Here is a 21,854-nt window from a genome sequence, read left to right on the forward strand (position 1 = left end):
AGCCCTGAATGTAAGATAAATTTTTATTGATGCAGGCAACATTCTCAAAAATTATCTGACTTCCTTGATGAAACAGTGTCTGACTATTATTACTTGTGTCATTGTAATGTGTAGCCAGTTGAGAATTTTGTTTCTCATCAAGTAGCCTATAAAGATACTAAAACCCCAGCATAAATCAGATTTCTGTAATTTCTTTGTGTCATATGCCTAGATATATCCAGTTAATTTTAGGTCCTAAGTTTGTCTTCCTGGGAATAGAAGAAACTAATAAAGAGGTCAGTTGGCTATAAAACTAGCCAAATTTTATTATGACTAACTGTTACTGAAATGTGAGTTATTTCTCTTATTATTCCAGTCCACAGAAGGAAATTCCTCCTTGGTTTGAAAAAACTCAGAGTTCGCCTTCCAATCTAGAGGAAGGCAAACTGCTTTCCTTTCATACAACTATGTGTTTATACAGATTCATTTCCCTCAAGGAACTTCCAAATAAAAGAGAACACATCATCTATGGCAACTGAGAAGCACAGCTTTATGTTACCTGGTTCAGAATTATTTCTTGACATTAACATTTTATGCACCCCCACATTAAGTTTTATGCTTCGATGGGATCTAATGCGACGAGGTGAGAATAAAGGTAAATGCCACATCCCAAATCCACAGAGTCAGAGGCAAACTGTGGGTTGTCAAATCTTTCTTCTTATGCGCTGTTACTCATAGTGTGTGATTTATATACACTGTGTTTGAAAGCTGCATTAACTGCATGATGCTGTTTTGTGGAGGGGCAGAGAAGTACATCTACAGGCTAACTCGGTTGAACTGTGTTGATTTCTCTGTAGAACAGTGTTCACAATTCTTTGCTCACAGTTAGAGGTCTGCTGAAAGTGACTTGGTGTATAGATGAAAACAGCTTGCTTAATCATTTCTGAAACACAGGAAAAATTAAAATACATTTTTTTCTGTCAGGCAATAAAAACAATGCCAGATTGTTAATGCCTCTTTTGTACCTTTCACTTGAAAGACCTCAAAAAAAAAAAAAGCCATCAAGGAGAATAAAGGCAAAATCTATCCCCCAATGGCATCATTATACATGTTGAAACCTCTAAAACTAAAACTCTGAAGACATTCAGGAAGAGTAAAGGAATAAATGACAGCCAGCTGAAGAGTGTCTCTGGAGCTTTGTTCAACCTGCTTTGTTCAGATTCATTCAAATTGGATGATGAAAAGCAAAGATCTTATTTGTTTCAACATTAAAGTAGTGAATTAGTGAGTGGCGAGTTGCTAATAGTCTTGTGAAGTGTTTATGGAGCAAGCAGTGCTTTAAATTGCAATTATTTTTGCATTGCTTTGTTTTGTTTTGTTTTGGGGGGCACACCCATTTATGTTCATGGCTTACTCCTGGCTCAGTGCTCAGGGATCACTCCGGGTAGAGCTTCCCGGACCACATGGAGTGCTGCAGATCAAAACTGGGTTGACCATGTCCAAGGAAAGTGTCCTGCCCATTCTATCTCTCCAGCCCCTTAAATTTCATTCAGAGTGTTGAATTGAAAGCAGCTATTTGAGTAGTGTAAAACAATGTTCTTAATAATTTAAGCTCATTCGATTCAAATATGGTTTTCAGCCTGAAATATTTATTGAAGCCCCTGTTTTTATTTTAGAGAAGCAACTTTCATTTGAGGCTTTAAGACATCAAATAAATGTTCATTTTCAGCAAGGGACTGTACAGAGACATAGATTAGCAGTATCGAGTGTTCTCTTTCTTCTCTGCCTGCATCTGCTTGCTTCTAGGGTCTAGAATTAGCGGGCTTAGTAAAATTTTTACTTTGGTTATTGGTGACCTTTTCTAATCTTGACTATTTCATAATTTAATGTTTTGACCTTCGTTTTCTGTAGGGCCACCTTAGTGAAAAATGCAGAGATTTAATAACTAGACCTAGTTGACAGGTGACCTTTCGTACATGGCTATTTCTTTTTGCTGGAGAAACCACACTGATTTTAGAAGTTTTAATTCTCAGATCATAATTATCTATTCTATTGTCTATAAGCTTATTTGTAGAAAAAATGCAAAGGTTACATATTTCATTCTTCCTGCAGATTAAAATGTAAAGTGCTTGGCAGTTATTCCAATATATCATTCAAAAAGGATAGAGCAATTTATCTTCTCCTCCCACTACCAAAGAAGAGAGAAGGGGAAATTTCCTGAGTGGTTAGTAAGAAACAGGATGAAATAAAAGTGATAATTAGAGAGCTATCTCATTAGTTGAATGAGGTTGGCTGTTATGTGTGTATGCTTGTATTCATACTTGTGTATGTTTACATTTGGAGTAACAGTTTCTTTATATGTGTACCAATTTGAGGAGAAAAATGGCTGTTACTAATGAAAGGTATATTTTGTCAGACTGAATGGTCTGTTAATTTTTGTCATTCCTACTTTTATTATTTTTACCAGGCAGTGATCTATTGGATATGTTATGTAAGTTAGTTTTCCAGAGCCCAAACAAATATATATTAGTTGAACACAGGCAAATAAAGCTAATTATTAAAATACCATAGATTCTTGGAAAAAAAATAGTACTACCCATATTCTCCCATGCACCTCTGTGCACACACACAGACATGCATAGGCACAGACATTCACACATTCACACACACACACAAAATATAGGACATTATTTTTGTTGTTGTTGTTATTGTTGTTTTAGACCATACCCAGTGATGCTCAGGGGTTACTCCTGGCTCTGCTCTCAGGAATTACTCCTGACGGTCTTCAGGGGACCATATGGGATGTTGAGGATAGAACCTGGGTCAGCTTCGTGCAAGGCAAGTGCCCTATCACTGTATTGTTGCTCTGGTCCATGGACTTGTTAATTTCTCTGTCTTTACAGTCCTCAGCACTTTTGCAGACAGAATTAGTTTTTGTGCCAAACATGCATGTTTCTAAGGAAATAAAAATTGGGCTGGTTGTAAAATTATCTACAGGATGAGCAGATTATCCCAGTCAGGTAGACTGTGTTCTTGAATCTCCAGGTGTCTGGAGGGGAGAGCTATTCACAAGTAGTGGATGGCATGATCATCCCCTGTTAACTTTGAACTTGAAAACTGCCATGGTGGGTTTCTAAAGTGAATTCTCCCCAGGAGGACTTTAAGGCAAGAGGAAGTTTTCCCCTTAGTCATGGAGATTAACTTATAAAAACAACATGGTCTATAATTATTTAATGCTTAAGAAACACAGCTAACTGCTGTTAGGACAAATAGTTGGTAAAGCAAATTGATTGAGAAGATATAGAAGCCCATTTCAAAACTAAAAATGTTGGCCATGTTATGTTTATCTTGACTAGAGATTTCAGCCACTATCACAAACGGAAAGATTAAGAAAAAGGGCTACAAAATTTCTTGCACTGATGCTAATACCATTGCCAAGAAAAGTTCAGTTACCTTCATTCACTTGCACACCCTAATCTTCTTGTGGACCCTCTTTAGTAACTAAATTTGGACCCAAGTATGTTTAAAACCACTAATTTATAAAATAATTTTAATGTGATACTGAGAAATTTTGAAGTCTTAGTTTACCTTTAGATAGGTAATTATGCAAAGTAGTGATAATAATTTTAATATCTCCAGTTTATTCACTTTTCCATGTAAGAATATACATGTATCTCTATTTATTTATGGGTTTTTGAGCTACACAGTGTGACTCATGGGTTACTTCTGGCTCTGCACTCAGGGATAACTCCTAGCGATATCAGGGGGACCATATAGAATGTTACCTGTGATGGTTTGTTTGTATGCCTGCTCTTCTGTCTATTGCTCAGGCCTTGTATGTGTATCTCTTTTGAACCTGAAAGATAACCTAGTTCCCACCAAATTTCATGTTCATCCCAATTTCCATTCCTCTATTATGGAAAATAAAAACTAGCTTTGACAAGTTTATTATGAGAATTAAGGGAGGTAACACAGTGAAAAACTGCCACAACTTGTTTATAAGTTAAAAAAATATGAATGTGCTCTTCTAGATTTCTTTCATTCTATTTATTTCATTATCCTTATTCTGTCTCTCTCTGTGCCCCAGTCTGGAATCAACATATTTTTTGTGTAAAGAGGCAGATATTAAGATTAATTTTAAAATCCTTTTAGAGGGCTTATTTTCCAAGGCACACTCTTATGCCACTGTTCCCCAAGTGCACAATATCACCACCCTCCACTGGGGGTTGCTGGAACTCTTGATGGAAGCTGGGAGCTAGGGTTTGGTAAGTTGCAATTTGGAAGGAAGTGTTCTGTATTCGTTTGCTTAAAAAATATTGATTTCCTGAGACATGCTGAGAATTTTTTTTTTAAGTTTGGGGATCAGTTCCTTTGACCTTTAAAACAGTACATATAAATTGATCCTGGTTGACTTTAGAATTTCCCCAGCTGCCTTCTGGATATATACTTAGGATAAAATTCACTCTGACTAGAGGACTCAGAAGATGGTCTCCAGTGCTTACCTGGGAGGCACAAGGCTGTGAGTTTAAACCTTTTGCCATCATATGGGCCAGGGCAATCTCCAAAGAATCTTTTTCTGGGGACTCCCCCAAAGGGAAAACACATTTACCCTTCACGAAACCTCATACATAATAAGAATCAAGTAAAAATTGCATGTTGCTTAATAAATGCTGCCTCAGTTTTTATGGGTGGAGGGTGTCTCCTATCAACTCCTCAGGATATTCAGGATCTCTCCTGGTGATTCTTAGCCAAGAATCAAGGATTATGTGGGCCACCTTGGTACAATGTGTGGAGGTTTCCAGGGCCACACCAAGCAGTGCTTAGGGAATCATGTGGTGCGTGCTGGGGATCTAACCTGTATTGGCCACATGCAAGTCATTTGCTTTATCCCCTGTACTATCTCTCTGACCCCTATTTGTCACTAAAGATTTTAAGCTTTTCTCAAGCTGAGGTTTATCACTAGTTATGTAGGTGTAAAGATAGTGTATTTTTGCAGAGGGAGAAAATATCCAAATTAAATACTGTTATGTTACCATTAAGAACATAAGTATTATAATCTTCAAATGAAAAGATTTTTTTTTATCATTCCTGGCCATTTTTTTTCAAACAGGGACATAGTTGCCAAGACAAGGTTAACTGAAGGTAATAATCTCAGTGATTACAGAATAACCCAAGCTCAATCAGAATACTTGGCTTGACAATGGTTGGATGCACAAGAGGAAAAGATGAAGAGATCAGATTTATTTTAATGGAAGAAAAAAAGAAAACAAGGAAAAATGAATAAGTCAACTAAGAAAGCAAATTAAAAATTAAGGTTGGGCTTGAAAAAAGTGAACTGGATAAATACTTCCAAAGGCCTTGCAAAACCTAAATTCTCAGTTTAGGAATAAATTGCTTACTAGAGCAGAATAGAAGAAGTGAAGACATGGAATACATTTTCAAGGGCTCTGAATCAAATTTAAAAAAATATATTCAAGAAACAGCCATATTGTGTGTGTATATGTGTGTTTGTGTGTGATTTGGGAGCCTCTACGCTCAGTTGTTACTCCTGGCAGGGCTCAGAGGACCATGCAGGATGGCAGGGATTGAACCTGGGTCAGCCGTGAGCAAGGCATCCTCCCTGCTGTACTATTACTCTGGCCCCATGAAACATCCATAATTTTTAACAAAGGAAGTTGAGATCACAGTATGCTGTAGTGTAGTTAGTAAAAGGAACTGAGATAAGCAGGTACTAGTGACTCAGATCAAACGGCCCATTCTAGTCTATGTATTTCTTTCTTTTCTTTCATCATAGTTTATTGTAGGTGGAAAGTGTACTGAGACCTATAATGAACCATCTTAAATTTTAACGGGTCTTTCATGTTACCTGTAACTTCTGATTATCATGAAGAATATTTCATTCATCTTCCTTGCATTCCTACCATATTATGAAGATAGTTTCTACAAGAAAGTGGCAAATAGAACAGCCACCAAGTGCAGTCACATCTGCTGTCACACCTCCCTCAGGAAACAGACAGCTAAATTGCACTGGAATCAGGCCACCTAACATGGAGAGGTCTCTGAAGACTGACCAAGGAACCAATATGGCAAAGTGAAAAGTAATAAAGGGGGTGATTTAAAGATCACCCCAAAGCCATCACATTCATAGCACTCTGCTCAGCTATATATTTGTCACATAAACAAGAGACTGTTGTTCTCTGTTTGCCCCCAAGTTGTTAGTCAGCTGCTGACCTCATAATCTGCACAGCTGTGGCATCCCAATATGTTGTCATGAAACAGATTGTGATGTCTTAATTGATCACTTTCAGAGGTTACAATTGTCAAGTGAAACTAGTGTGCTGATTCTTATTAGTTAAATTAAGCCTTGTTATAGCAGAACTGGCTAATTCACACTCTAATGACTGGGAAATCCAATACAAATGGCTACATTTTGCAGATCAGAACACATCCCAGGCTTTTCTTTATATCTTTCCGTTTTTCTTTTTGGAAAATCTATGTGTAGACCATATCCAAAACTGCTTTTATTATATAGCAAAGCAACTTCCTGAAACTGTAAGTGGAAAGTAACCTCAGTATTCCATATGCATTTTAATGTCAAGTTCGAGTATGCCATATGACACGCACACAATTTAAATCAGGCTTTAATTTGCATGATTCTGAGTTTCTTTGGATGACTCGGCTATGTGTAATGCATCTGTCAAACCAAATCGCCTGGCAGGAGGGATAGTTTTTCTTTTTCATTTTGCCTCTACCTACCCAGAGACTATAGGTACCTGGATGGATACACAAAGGTTTTAGTGAGATGCCTGATTCCAAGAATATTCCATTGTGTTTCTGTCTGGCCGTAAAGAATATTCACTATGGCACCTATTATTAACTCCATTTTCAGGTCTCATGAAATACGCACCCACCTTGCACAGATGGATTTATTCTAACCTTGTGTCAATCTGTTAGTTAGCATATTTCAGAAACTAATTCAGCAGAACGGGCTGGATCGATAACACAGCGGGTAAGGCGTTTGCCTTGCACTCGACTGACCTGGTTTCGAATCCTCCACCCCTCTCAGAGAGCCCGGCAAGCTACCAAGAGTATCCTGCCTGAATGGCAGGGCCTGGCAAGCTACCCGAGGTGTATTTGAAATGCCAAAAACAGTAAAAAATCTCACAATGGAGACGTTATTGGTGCTCGCTTGAGCAAATCGATGAACAACTGGACGACAGTGCTACAGTGCTACAATTCAGCAGAAATAACGGATAGATATTTAGATAGCAGGGTTTTAAGACCTTATAAATTAATCTTTGTAGATTCTGCAAGTTTTTTCTAAAATTTTAATTTTGACACACCAAATACATGTTTCAGTCCTTCTAGTATGTTTTTATAGGTATGCAATAAAACTAAATAACAGAACTAAAACTAAGTCAACATAATTATTTAGAACCCAAAGCACAAGAGGTAGCACAGGATGTCCAGTAAAGCAGCTTTTAAAAATATCTTTTTTTATTCAGAGACCCTGATTTGCAATCCTGATAATAGATTTTCGGCATCCATTTGAAAAATATCTGTTCACACCTATGTTCATTGCAGTGCTTGCTTGTCACTGTAGCCAGGATATAAAAACAACATAGGTGTCTAACAACAAGGGACTGGAAAATGAAGTTAGTTATAATATACAAAAATGGAATACTGTGCAACCACGATGCATGATAAACTTGTGCAATTCAATGCAACTTGGATGAAAATTAAAGGATGTTAAAAGACGGTCTGCCACATCACCCCATCCTGATTGTTTTTGGTGTTCTAAGTACTATAAAACAAGACGAAGGGTTTTCCATTATCTGATAACTTATATTCTCTTGTTGCTCTGAGTGAGCTCACTTGATGTTGTCCTTTTCCCTCTGACTGACTTCACTCAGTCCTCTAATACCCAGTACCCACCAAGCTTAACAAATTGTATAATTTCGTCTTATAGCATCATAATATTCTACTGTGTATATAACACCACAATTTATTCGTTCATCTTTTGTTGAACATTTTGGTTGTTTCCATATCTAGCTATTGCACTGCAATGAAAACATATATATATATATTTAATATATATGTAAATTGTATGCATATATGCTTTAAATTTATATATGTAAATGTGTACACATATATGTATTTTAAAATTAATGTTCTTGTGTTCTGGAGTTGATACCAAGAAGTGGGGTCATTAGGTTACATGGAAGTTCTCATCTACTATTTTGGGAAAATCTTCCACTGTTTTCCATAGAGGAAGTACCACTAACGTTACATTATGTGCTACACCCATGGTGCTCAGGGTGTTCATGGCACTCTTGGCTTTGTGCTCCAGGGTCACTCAGCATGGTAACCAGGGGACTGTGTTTGGTGCTGGGGATCAAATTGGGGTCATCTGCATGCAAGGCAAGTGACATAAATTCTATCCTATATTTCTGGTCCCAGGAAAATATTTTTGAAGTAGTTTCAATCACTTTTTGAACTTATACTTGCCTTAGGAGTATGAGTTCACACTGCTCTGGAAATGAGCTCCCTGTCATTCCTGCATCCTGTGTCTCTGAAACCTTATCCTCTAGTACTATTTGATTAGAGCAACACTTTCATTGCTGGACCCAAGTATTGAAACATCTGACCCAGTTTGGCAGAGTATATTTGGGAGTGGCTCCGGTATCCTGAGTCACTCCCCAGAATAGTCACAAAGACTACTTAGAAATAGGTATTAAAAAGTTCAGTGATGAAAAAATTTTATAATACTTTTTTTTTTTGCTTTATGGGTTACACCTGGCAATGCACAGGGGTTACTCCTGGCTCTGCATTCAGAAATCACCCCTGGCAGTGCTCAGAGGACCATATGGGATGCTGGGAATTGAACCCGGGTTGGCCACGTGCAAGGCAAATGCCCTACCTGCTGTACCATTGCTCCAGTACCTGGAAAAAATTTATAAAGCCTTATTTGCACAATTTTAGAAGTGGTATTTTTTCAGTCTATGTAAAGTGATATATTAAAAAGAATAATCCAGTGACTGTTGAGTAGCAGATGTTGCATATTATTTTAATTATTTCCTTTTTATTTTTTTATGGATTGGAGTGATAGCACAGCAGGTAGGGCATTTGCCTTGCACATGGCTGACCCGGGTTCAATTCCTCTGCCCCTCTTGGAGAACCCAACAAGGTACCAAGAGTATCCTGCCTGCATAGCAGAGCCTGGCAAGCTACCTGTGGTGTATTCCATATGCCAAAAACAGTAACAAGTCTCACAATGGAGACATTACTGGTGCCCACTCGAGCAAATCGATGAACAATGGAACAGTGCTACGTGCATGTTTTACATTTTCCACAATGTGCTTATAGTTCTTTAGCAATAGGTAATATTTTTGCTTATTTTGAGCCTACACCCATGGTGCTCAGGGTGTTCATGGCACTCTTGGTTCTGTATTCAGGCGTCACTCAGCATGGTAACCAGGGGACCATGTTTGATGCTAGGGATCAAATTGGGGTCATCTGCATGCAAAGCAAGTGACTTAAATTCTATCCTATATTTCTGGTTCCAGGAAAATATTTTTGAAGCAGTTTCAATCACTTTTTGAACTTATACTTGCCTTAGGGGTATGAGTTCACACTGCTCTGGAAATGAGCTCCCTGTCATTCCTGTATCCTGTGTCCCCAAAGCTTGATCTTCTCTGTTTATGGCAGCTCCAGTCTCCCAGTTCTTAGGCTAACAATGTGAAGATTTTCTAGACACCTCACTTTCTCCCATATCCCATGTTGTGTGAACTGGTCAATCCAGTTGGCTCAAATGTCCAGATGTCATAAACATTTTGCCACTTGCTCTGTTACCACCCTGGCCCAAGCTACCTTCCTCCCTTTTCAGAACCAGGACACTCGTCTGCTTTCTCAGCCCCTAAATAGGCTCCTATTTGTGAATTTTCCATGCAACAGTCAAAGCTGTTTTTGTTTTGTTTTTGTTTTCATGCAACTGTCAAAACAGTCAAATATAATGCTAAGTAGTTACATACTTTGCTCAAAGCCCTAAGTTTCTAACTCATGATTCCTCATTCTTCTGAGCTGGTTCTTACTCCCCTCTCGTCCCTGAATCTTTTAGATCACATTTCTCTCCCACCCAAGGCATTTGCAATAGTTTTATTGTTTCTTGGTAGCAATGTATCCTCAATCCACCCACCCACCTATGCCAGAGCTCTTTAGTTAAGTCTTTCTTTAAAAATCAAGTTCACCAAAGCCTTTTCTTGCCATTACCCTCCTCACACACATATACCATATGCATTACGTATACATCCTAATTCTTTTCCTTGCTTTCATCACTGTATCACTGTCATCCCGTTGATTTACTCAAGCAGGCACCAGTAATGTCTCTATTACACTCAGCCCTGCGATTTTAGCAGCGTTTTTGGCAATTGAATACGCCACGGGTAGCTTGCCAGGCTCTGCCGTGCAGGCTGGTTACTCTCGGTAGCTTGCCGGGCTCTCTGAGAGGTATGCATATATATTTTACTGTATTTTGGGATATGAATACATCATGGGGAGCTTGCATGGCTCTTCCGTAAGGGCAATAAACTCTTGGTAGCTTCTCAGGTTCTTCAAGAGGGAGAACAAGGCTATTACATGTCGGCCGAAAAGCTTCTGGGAGCTTGGTCTTATACTCTCTGGATGTTGGCCATTGGTGGGAATTACACGGTGCTGGGGGCAGTTTGTGGGTGTGGCTGCCAAGCTACTGGAAAATGGGGGGGTTGGCTGGAGAAGGCCCAGTCCCAACCTGAGCAGGCTTAGAGATCTCAGCCCCGGGTCTCGCACACCTGAGTTCCTCTGCCTGTCCCTTCATGCGTGAGGCTCGTCCGAATGTGTGGAGAGTCGCCTTGAGCATGGCTGTGGCTGGGTTCCTGAGGTCTTCAACTGTCAAGGCTCTGCTTGGGGCAGGGAGGGAAAGGCAACCCACCCCTTTGAGACAGGCTCAGGGGGCAAGAGACTCTGCATTGCTCTCTTCCAGGAGCTTGGTCTTATTGTCTCTGGATGTTGGCCGTTGGTGGGATTACACAGTGCCGGGGACAGTTTGTGGTTGCCAAGCTACTGGAAAATAGGGGGGTGTGGCTGGAGAAGGCCTAGTTTTGGGCTTTTTCTGGGCCCTTACTTTCATATTGTCTTTAATATTTAGCATTCAGAGTCACCAAACTTATTATATACCATGCTAATTTTAATTATTTTTATCCTGCCCTTGTAATGAAGGCCTGTGAAGCAGGAATTTTCATTTTGAAGTTGCAGAGTTGAATCCCCAGTTTCTAGAAGATGGCCATGCTCATGGCTGTAGTTGTTTATTTTGGGTTACCTCCTTAATAAATCTCTGGCCTTCAAGGTGTAGACCCTTAATTTACACACCTAGATTGTGCTTATTGTTATGTTTATGTTACTTTGCTTTGGTTTTTCATCTAAGTCAACAATTCTACATGAATCGAAAATTTTCAATTTTTCCCTACCAAATTTTCATTCAACTGCTTTAGTTTAATTTACTAATGTAACCACTAGTATTCCATGTACTTCTGGGGAGTTGGGTTAAAAAGTAGAAGATGGACATTGGCTCTGATCCTAGCTTATACTCTACACTGGACAGACACAATTACACAGAAAATTAAAGTATAAACAACCTGGCCAGGAATGATAGCACAGAGGGTAGGGTACTTGCCTCACACTCAACTGACCTGGGTTCTATTCCTGGCATCCCATATGACTTCTGAGCCTGCTAGGAATGATTCCTGAATGCAGAGCCAGGAGTAACCCCTGAGCATCACTGGTAGACCGAAAACCAAAAAATAACAATAAAAGTTAAAAAAACAAAGTACAAACAACTAGGAAAATTCTAAGAACAGTACCCAATATGAGAAAAGCTACTAACCAATAAGCACTATGAAAATCCAGGAACAAAACATGGAATTTTCCTCAAGGGAAATGAGAAAAAAATGCATATCAACAGAGTCCATTGCTTTTTCTTGGTTTGGGAAAGATGGGGTGAGTTTCTTCTTCCTGGAAAAGAGATTGCTAAATGAATCGGTTTGGTTTGTTTGGGAGAAAAGGATGCAGGGGATAATGGAAAGATCAGTGAATGTGGAGTTAAAAGGTAGAGATTTAAAACTACTACCTGCCTCATGAATCTCTTCTTATGGTTTCTTCTGTGATTCCTAAAAACTCAGCTTCAGGTAGAAGTTTTCACTTCACCATCGGTTAATTAAATGAGGGTAGTGGTTAGACCAGTTCCAAAGATTGTTTCTGTGCATTTTCCCTTGAGTTTTTAAAAGAACATTTTCTTATCTTCAAGAATTAATAAATGTCAGTTAATGTAACAAGAAAGGGGTTATTTTTTAAGTGCTCTAATATTTATTCTCCTGGAATTTAAGCAGCTCTGGGCTCTGCAAAACTTTTTCAGAACCTTGTCATTTGATGATTATTGAATATTTTTATCTGCTTCTATATCACCACTCATACATGTAAATAAGAAGACAGAACTAATGTGTAGATACATTTCCTTCGCATTTCAATTTTTAGCCACTGCCCTCATTAAAAAAGATCAAATCTCTATATTTTTATGTCTCTTTTGAAAGTCATTTTTTGGTGAAATGTCAACATTTTAAGTAGCTAAAAAGATACTGTTTATACTGTTTTTCCATCTAACTATAAATCAACATACGGAGATGGAAATTAAAATTATTTAACAGCAGGTATTCACATTTTTTAATGGAACTGTAGCCCTCACTTCGCTTCATAACCTTTGGAAGGTACTGTAAGATTTCAGCACTGTTCCCACACTTGCAAGATGGATAACTTAAATTTTCTGTTTCCCCAGAGGAACTTGTTTGGAAAGTTGAAACTTAGTAATTTACCAGTCTCTCCCTCTGCCTTCTCTTTCTGTTTTTCAGCCTTTGCAATTGGACTGTGATCTTTGTGCCATAGTGTCAAATTCAGGTCAAATGATTGGTCAGAAGGTGGGGAATGAGATAGATCAATCCTCCTGCATTTGGAGAATGAACAACGCCCCCACCAAGGGCTATGAAGAAGACGTCGGTCACATGACTATGATTCGAGTTGTGTCCCATACCAGCGTTCCTCTTTTGCTGAAAAATCCTGATTACTTTTTCAAAGAGGCGAACACCACTCTGTATGTTATTTGGGGCCCTTTCCGCAACATGAGGAAGGATGGCAATGGCATCGTTTACAACATGTTGAAAAAGATCATCGACGTCTACCCAAATGCTCAGATATACGTGACCACAGAGAAGCGCATGAGCTACTGTGATGGTGTTTTTAAGAAGGAAACTGGGAAAGACAGGTGAGTCCTCTGAGAAGCAGCCTTGTTGTCTTTTATTTGAAGTCTCCAAAGAATTCTTTTACCAGCTATAAATAAGATAAACAGAATTTTTTTCCCAAGTAGTTATTGTTTGCTTTTGACTCTTAGGACTACAGAATGAACCAGGAGCTAAAACCATGTATTTCACCTATAGTATGTCTATTCCAATTTGATTGGCTTTGGGGTTAAAAATTCCAGTTTCTCTTCACGGTATCTTTACATCGGTTTTTATTCAACTTAATGTATTTATTAGAATGGATTTGTGTGTGTATGTGGGTGGGGGGTGATATTGGGTGTACACCCCACATGGTTCAGGGGCTAATCCCAGCTGTATTCTTGGGAGTAGCTCCTTAGAAAATCAGGAGCTGTTCCAGTGCTAATGATTGAACTTGAACTTCTCACATGCAGTGCAGGCACTCCAGCCCACTGACATATCTCTCCAGCTCTTAAAATAGGTTTTTGCTGAAAGAAGTCTATACATATCTGTTAAAAACAGAAATTTGAATGAAACATAGGCCCTAATTTCCTTTGGAAATTGTAGCAAAAAACTACCTGAGATCACAGAAAGAACAGAATTTATTTATTTAACATATTCTCTAATAAGGTTACATAGTTTCTTGCATACAAATAGGCTCTATAATCTTATCACCATAGCTTGGTGTCTAACATGTTAAGCGGAATTTCATATTGAAGTTATTCATTACTTAAAATAATTAACAGTGGATTATTGAAGGTAAATGAATTATAAATGACATCAATTACCCAAAAACCAATTTGCATTTTTTTCATTACATTTTTTTCCCCTGCAGCCTTCTGTAAATCACCCTTCCTGTTTCCCTTTGCTGCAGACATGCTCGTTTCATTCATTCCCTACTCCCAGCTTCTACTTCCATTCTCTCTTTTCTTGCCCCATATCCCCCTGTAGCTCTAATGTCTACCCTCTCTGTTAGGAAGGTAACTAATATATGGAATAGAATTTGAATTATAAATCTCTCTTAGATATTATATCTAGTTCTAATAAAGAGTTAGCTATTCTAATAAAGAATATCTGAGAGCAGATGCTGGATTCATGTGCAAAATTTTCATTATTTTTAACTTGTGTAAAACCATAGATACATTGAGCTCTGCTTATCATTTCCATAGTAACATGGTTTCTTCAAGTTGTACCTTTTTACTATGAAATATTGCCACATCTAAACTCAACTATTTTTGAGTACATATTTTGAAAGGGGAATTTTTAATATTTAGGTATAATTTGAATTCTGATAGGTGTCTTGATATTTCAAATAGATCAACCTCTTATTAACCTTTAGGAGGTTGAATCTAACATTTTACATTTCTGAGCATCAAAAATGCCAATTTTTTTCGATGGAGTGATAGCACAGCGGGTAGGGCTTTTGCCTTGCACGTGGCCGACCCGGGTTCGACTCCCAGCATCCCATATGGTCCCCAAGCACCACCAGGAGCAATTCCTGAGTGTATGAGCCAGGCATAACTCCTGTGCATCATCAGGTGTAACCCAAAAGTTTTTTAAAAAGTCTAGTTTCTAATGAAATGCAAAAGAGAAAATAGCTATCACGGTGGCATTTTTTTTGCTGTTATAGGAATATCAATCGTTAGATTTGAGCAATAATTAAAAGGATTAGGGATGTGCTTTAAGGAATTTTCATATGTAGCACCCTTCTATGTAAGTGGAGGAAATTTTTGGTCTCTTACTAGCCCAGAGCAATGTAATTAATTAGATACATTTGTTTTATGTTATTTATAGTTAACCCTAGAAGAATGTCTTTATTCCCAGTCATAACTCTACATCTGAGAATCATTTGCTGCCCTCATAGAAGATCTTAAGTTATATTCTTGTATGATTGTATCCTCTTGGCTTTTGCTATGAGCCTCTATGGAGACAATACAGTCACAACTGTGGGAATTTTTCAGTAAGAAGTGGGAGAGAATAGCCTCAGGAGATTCATTTCCTACTGTCTTTGGGGAGAAGAGCTGTTTACAGAGTGGGTCAGAGCTCTCTTGGTAAAATTCATTTGCTTGTGTCATTCAATTGGTAGGATTTCCAAAATAAAGTTATTAAAAGTGTCAAAATTCATCTATTCCTGTCTGATCGCCTCCCTGAGTACTGCAACCAGCCGAATAAAGCAACTGTGAGTGATTTAGAAATGAGCAAAATGGGCAGTTTTGGTAAAATCCAGTAGTACTATAAAAGTTGTTCAAAAGTGGTCTCTACTAGGATTTAAATCTGCATTCTAACTTTAGCTATATAAATTTTATTGTCTCAGGATACCCCAGAGTGACCTGACATTCATTGTCAAATTTCAAACAAGAACATGTTTTAACTTTTTATGAAGGAAAATGTCAAACTTATAAAATAGAGAATCTAATGGTGTGATTAACCTCTGTATACTCTTTTCTCAGTTTGAATAATTATTAACTCATGGCCAATCTTGTTTCATCTTTACCCTGCAAACTTCTCTATGCCCACAAATTATTTTGCATCAAATATCAGATAGCATGTTTCATTTATAAATATTTCAGCATAGATCGCTAAGCTCTAAAAGATATTTTAAAATAAAATGTCATTGCTTTTCATTAAAATAAACAATACTTCCTTACTAATATTGTAGATTTAATGCATTTTAAAATGCATCCAGTAGCCTCATTTATATCTTGAAATGCTAGCTTGAATTGGTATTAGCATATGCCCATACATTGTTCAAATTAGGATTAGCAGAAGGTCTCTATATTGCTAGTGATTAGTACATTTCCTTTATTTTTTCTAAACTATCTCTTCTTCCTACTCTTGTTTCTCTGTTATTGACATTTAAAGGCAAAAATAGTAATTTTTCATCCAGTTTTCCCCAATGTAGACATTCTGATCACAGTCTAGGATATTTCTCTGACACTGGAATTTCTATATTGAGATTTTATAGTATTCAGGTCCTATATATTTTTACCAAAACAGTTAGGTGGTATTTCTAACAGAAAGAATGCCAATGCCAGAAAAATAGTGCAAAAGATCAAGCATTTACCTTGCAGATCGCTGACCCAAGTTTATTCTCCACCCTATGCCTAATATATGGTCCCCCAAATCCTACCCGGAGCTCGCAGTGATCCCTGATTGCAGAGCTTGAAAAACCTCCTTGGAGTGCTGGATTTGGCTCAAAAAATAAAGTAAAATAAGGAATACTATTTAGCTTCCTTTAAAACTGATTTTTAATTAAGTTATCATACTTTGTAATGCTATTAAAGCTGTTTATTTTTTTAATTTGCAGAAGTACTACATCAATCCTTTCATTGATATTTTTAAATCCCTCCAACAGACCCTTTCTTCTGCTCCCTTCTCAAGGCCCCATTTTTTTTCTTTTTTAGTAGTTTGGAGGTTAGCAGTTATTGGTTATCACTCTTTTGATTCATTAATTCATGAGATGTTACAAAATGATAACATTTCATGATGTCTTTTTTACTTACTGGTCAGCACATGTTATAAAGAGAAACTTACCCTCATTAGTCATTTAGCTACCATAAATAGAAATATAAATCTTTTCTATTTGTCAATTTTAAGGTGTTGATTCCCTGAAATCCTGCAATAGTGTCCAATTGATCTCATTTTTATATATGTATGCATATTTCATATATTTAAACATGTTTGAATTATTATTTCAGTTATTAAAATTAAGTTTTGTGCTCAAAGTTGTTTGGGGGGCTTAAAGAACATCTCTAAGTTGATTTTATAGTCCTTTATCTTTAGTATTCTTGACAGTTTCTTTGCTTTTTAATATTCTTAGGTATTTGGGGCATTATTTTGTTGTGGTGGTGGTTGTTGTGGTTGTTTTACTGGGTGGCCACACCCTCTGGTTCTCAGGTTGCACTCTCGACTCTGCACTCAAGGATCACTCTTGGTGGGGCTCTGGGGGCCTTTTCGGTGACAGAGATCAAACCAGGGGTCAACCATGAGCAAGGCACTTACCTGCCACACTATCTCTCCAGCCCATGGCTCTCCTGGTACATATGTTGATACCAACCTGTATTTAGACATTTATTCAAAAAACTTTGGTATTTAGCTTTTGGACCCGGCTGTGGAGCGAGCATGATGGAGGGGCCCGAGGGAGCGCCCTCGGACCCCAAGCAGCCCACTGAACTAATTCCGGCATGGGACCAGAGACCCCACGGCGTGCTGAAGCAGTGGGACCCGGGCATCCCCCAATTCTTTTAACCTGTCTCTCTCTCAACTCCTCCCTCCTGAGCACAGCGCAGGGGCTGCGGTTTTCCTGAGCGCAAAAGGGAGACGCCGAGCCTCTCTCTAGGTTTCTCCATCTTATGAGCACCATAAAAGGGTAAAAGTTTGTAGTGATGTTATTTCTGGTTGTACTTTCCCTGGACTTTATACAGAAACCCAAAACCGCGCGGCCGCGCGACTTAATGTCATCTTAGTATGAGCAATATGTAATGGTTCCTTTCTAATGGGGCGGACTTTTGTGGGAGATCCTAATAGTAAGTCTGTTGCTGAAATATTGAAGGCAATCAAAGTGGTAGCCATCTCACTAGACTGAACTAAGCTATATCCCCACGCCGGTTGAGAAGAAATTTTCTTCTTTCTCGGGAAGAAACGCGGTGTGTCATCAACTACAGTGTGATGTCCATTAAACAAGCAGACCTGGTGGCGTGGGAATGGGATATAAGGGGAAAAATTATGTACAAGGAACAGCGGGACGCTGGTGGAATCTCGAGCCGGAGCCGATACCAGCGCAAGACCTTCGGGTCCAGAGACTGCTTGGAGACACTCTACTAGTCTATCAACTAAGCCAGAGCCCCACGCCTGCTGATGATGGGAAATAACCATCCTTTTCGGTTTTTTTCCCTTGTCAGGCAGCGTGGCGATTACTAAAACAGGCGTGAACTCGGTGGCGCGGGGCAAGGGGGAAAAAGAAAAACTATGTAACAAACAGCGGGACTTAATATCTCTATATTCTTAGCAATGGAGAACTATCAAATGCCTCCTTGGCAATAGGACTGCTTTTCTTTTTTGGGGGAAACCCCAACAACGGTAGTGAGTTGTGTGTCGAAACATGGAATGTAATCGAAATAAGGCGTAAACGAAGTGAAACATATCATGTGCAAGGGTTGGGACTGGGGAGGTGGGAGGGGGCGGCAGGTATAGTGGGGGGATTGGTGATGGAAGATGGGCACTGGTGAAGTGAAGGGTGTTTGAGAATTGTATAACCGACATAATCCTGAGAACTATGTAACCCTCCACATGGTGATTCAATAAAATTAAAAAAAAAAAAATAAGGCAAAAAAAAAAAAAAACTTTGGTATTTAGGAAGTCATTATTTTGGTGTCACAGGTACTTGTGCTTGGGTTGGTTTTGAGTTTGATCTTTTCAATGGATGGAACTATTTGATAAACTATATGCTGGACCATTGTTTATAGATAACATCATTATGACTCAGAATAGAAATTTCCAATTAAAGTCCAGGCCTCTTATTTTATTGCATTGTTCTAAATCTTTTTCTTCCTTTTATCAGACTGACAGAAACTGGTTTTAGTGACACCAATGCCGTTACTCATCTGCTTTTCCCACAAAATACAAACTGCAGTGTTAGAATAACAGTGCAACCAGCAGTGTGATGTCCATAAATATTCAAATACTGTTTTACATCAAAGAGAGTGTTTTAAATCAAGCATTCACCTGTGCTCGCCAAGTGTTTGTTTTCTAGCAAAACGTTTTGGTTTTCCCCTAAAAAAGATTGGAGTAAGTTAAGTGTTGTGCATCATCACAGGCATAAAGGAATAGGAAGAAAATATTTTCATTTATTCTGTCATTTGTCTTTGAACAACTTGGTTAGCCAACAGTTATTGGAATATTTTTAATCAAATGTTTGGTTTTTTGTTTATAAATGTAAAAGAAAATTTTACTGATGTACTATTGCACTATAGTACTATATGTCATGGGTGTGCATAAACTACAAATCTATGCTGGTATATATTCATTTAAGTCTAAATAGAGAGTATATTACACCTTTATGAGGAATAATTTATAGAAATAAATTATTATTATTATTTTATTTATATTATTTATTTATTTATATTATTTATTATTTTGTCCTTAATAGTAAAAGTGGTTCACAATGGGAAAAAGATTAGATCGCGTGTCTCAAATTTTTTTCCTCACAGTTTGCCTTTCTAACTTACCAAATTAAAAAATAAATAATTATTTCCCCTTCTAAGATAGGTATCTTTCCACTTTTCATTTAAAAAAACTTTTTGGAGGGATCTTAATGGATTCTTTTGGAGGAAACATGAATAGAAATGTATACGGTTACATTTTTTAGGATGCGCTTTTACTAGTTCGTAAGTTATTGGAGTACCTTTTCAAACCAAATGAAACTTGTTTTGCTTTCTTATCAATAACCAACTATTACCTTATGGGAAAGGCTAGAGAACAGCAAAAGGCTGCTTGTCCTTTTGCTCTTTGTTTGAAATTCAAAGCTCTTTGGGAACTAGTCACGCTTTCAATTTTTTGCTGTTTTTCTAAGAAACAAGATTGGCTAATCCTACAGTGACTTTTCATCCTTTCCAGAAATCTTTTGATTAAAGGTTTTATAGTTAGCGTAATCTGCACCAAATGGATCTTTTCCCCCTTTGAATGATTGATATGCATAAATAATATTTGCCTGCTGACATTTACACATTTGCATTAATACATCTTAAGACTGAAATACCCTAGAGGTACTGTAGGGCTGACACTGGCACATGGTATCACATTCAACATTTGAAGAACGTGATTAGGTGCCTGGCCATGCACAGATGCAAAAAGAATTTTAACTCTCCTGGAGAAGCAGTAGAGAGCCAGTGTAAGATGGTCTTACCTATAGACCAGTGGGCAGTTGTAGCTTGCATCCCACTTTGGAAATACATTGTAAATGCAAGCACATTGTGTAATTAAGGAATAATTGAGAAAACTGTAGTTCCTATTAAAAGCACAAAGCTAATATAGGGCTGATAAAAAGCCCTGAGCTGCCCTAAATAGGTCTTAATTAGCTGGCACCAATGTGGCTCTACCTTCCGGGGGACTGAAATTAATGAAAGTTAGCAGCAAATAGATCAATGTTTCAAAAAAATTTCTCCCTCAAGTGCAGAGAATGAGAAGGGAGGGAGTTCCCTTTTAAGGATCATTTAAGAAACAGGATGCACAAAAGTCACTTTCACAATACACTGTCAACACAGGAAACGAATAAATTTTTCCAGTCCTCCCTATCCATTCCAAATCAATGTGAAGGAGAGAAAAAGAAGTCAGTGGTGTGCCATTTCTTACTGCCGTCTGTTGGGTAAAGGTTTGTTATCTGGTGATTTTCAGTGCAACCCATGTTTCGTTATTTTAGCTTGGCCATTTTGAATATTTCTTGTGCCTCTGATGGTCTACTTCAGGAATATAATTGGCTCACACCTTTGTGTTTCTGTTTAATTTGTTTATTTTACTGAATTATCATGAGAAACACAGTTACAAAGTTGTTCAGTGTTCCAACACCCATCCCTTCACCAGTATATGTTTCCCAAAACCATTGTTGCCAGTTTCCATCCTGCAACCCCCACCCCCAGCCCCAAAACTGCCTATATGGCAGATACTTTACTTCTCTCTGTCTGTCTGTTTCTGTGTCTGTCTGTCTCTCTCTTTTTCTGTCTCTCTCTTTTTCTGTCTCTCTGTCTCTTTGTCTCTGTCTGTCTGTCTGTCTGTCTGCCCCTCCCCTCTTTCCTTTTGGGTATTCTGGTTTGCAACAGAGAAAAGTTTTCATTTATATCCCTTTACCACTTTTTTCAATATTCAGTTCTTGTCCAGAGTGATCATTTCCAACTATCATTGCCATCGTTGGCTCACACCTTAGATTTGTACATGCTTAATTTCAGTAGTGGGAGGGGATTTTAAGACTCTTCCCTCAGAATTAGGGAAACTGAATATTCCCTTTGATTGGGGTACTCTGCAGGGAAACATTGCCTAGGACAGAGGATATCATTGCAAATGCAAGGTATTGAAGGGGCAAGCACAAAAAACAAAACACAACAACAATCAAAAAGAGAACAAACAACTTCAGCTACCTTGAGGGTAAACACATTAACATGCATAGCTCACTCAGAAAAGTTCTGTTATTCTAGCGGGACTAAAAAAAAATGTTGTACTATTTTTCACTCTTCATAAAAATGCTTTCCCAAGTACCCTGATCTGAGGAAAAAATAGGCAAAGTAAAATTTTCTTGGAGTGAGAAACAGGATATGTATTAAAAACAGTATTTTCAATTTTTTTCTTTTTGAAGACAGTCTGCAAATATAGCCTCTCAGCACTTTTTACAGGAGCAACGTTGACACACCTCTGTTAAAATGAATTAATGTCCTCACCCCAGCTGATGTATTTGGCAGGAACAGTAAGTTCACACAGCAGTCATGGGCAGACCCAGAGGATTCCAGAGTCAAAAAGCATAATAAGGCATCCATGGCTGTGTTTTCATGC

At 38.1% G+C, this 21,854-nt stretch overlaps 1 protein-coding gene across 2 annotated transcripts in view; it reads left to right on the top strand.

Annotated features, from left to right (window-relative positions):
- Positions 1-21,854, top strand: part of ST6GALNAC3 (ST6 N-acetylgalactosaminide alpha-2,6-sialyltransferase 3) — a 644,958-nt gene that overhangs the window by 380,586 nt on the left and 242,518 nt on the right. For both annotated transcript variants that reach the window (XM_055139264.1, XM_004603336.2), the window contains one exon: positions 12,915-13,324. In XM_055139264.1, the coding sequence (XP_054995239.1) occupies positions 12,915-13,324 (410 nt within the window). The remainder of the gene's footprint in view (positions 1-12,914; positions 13,325-21,854) is intronic.

This window comes from Sorex araneus, chromosome 5, assembly GCF_027595985.1.
Source record: "Sorex araneus isolate mSorAra2 chromosome 5, mSorAra2.pri, whole genome shotgun sequence".
Classification (NCBI taxonomy): domain Eukaryota; kingdom Metazoa; phylum Chordata; class Mammalia; order Eulipotyphla; family Soricidae; genus Sorex; species Sorex araneus.